The sequence below is a fragment of the Wasmannia auropunctata genome, unplaced genomic scaffold, assembly GCF_000956235.1.
Source record: "Wasmannia auropunctata unplaced genomic scaffold, wasmannia.A_1.0 LD336060.1, whole genome shotgun sequence".
Taxonomy (NCBI): Eukaryota; Metazoa; Arthropoda; class Insecta; order Hymenoptera; family Formicidae; genus Wasmannia; species Wasmannia auropunctata.
The window spans coordinates 2,710,373-2,710,759 of record NW_012026830.1 but is presented as its reverse complement, the minus strand read 5'-3'; the positions used below and the strand labels follow the sequence as shown (position 1 = coordinate 2,710,759).

The 387-nt window shown below is 38.8% G+C and overlaps 1 protein-coding gene across 1 annotated transcript in view; it reads right to left on the bottom strand.

The window, feature by feature from the left end:
- Positions 1 to 387, bottom strand: part of LOC105450633 — a 30,773-nt gene that overhangs the window by 53 nt on the left and 30,333 nt on the right. The window contains exon 8 of the mRNA XM_011690565.1: positions 61 to 231. Coding sequence (XP_011688867.1) covers positions 61 to 231 — 171 coding nt within the window. The remainder of the gene's footprint in view (positions 1 to 60; positions 232 to 387) is intronic.

The following is a 387-nucleotide window of genomic DNA, read 5'->3' as shown; positions in this document are numbered from 1 at the left end:
CGATCTACAAGCTCGTTGGGATCGTTCCCAATGAATGTATTCAATCTTGCTATCATTTACTGTCATGGTGAGCGGTATACCTTTTCCAATTTTTTTACCGCTTTTCACATCTTCTGGTAACAGAGGTGCGATTATATTCTTATACTTGTGACCCTTGTTACCCATTATTTGACCCTGCGCGCTGCGATCGCGTTTGTACGCGTTTGTAGCTAATAGAATACTCTGATATTTCTGTAGGTCATCGTCATTGTAGACTGCTTTATTTGGATAACACATGAAAATCAATTCGTAAAGTCCTTGTGTTCCAGCATAACTTTTCCCATTAATGATTATATTATCGTTTTTATCCAAGGTAATACGTTTGTTGCCGAGCTTCGTTCCCTCATT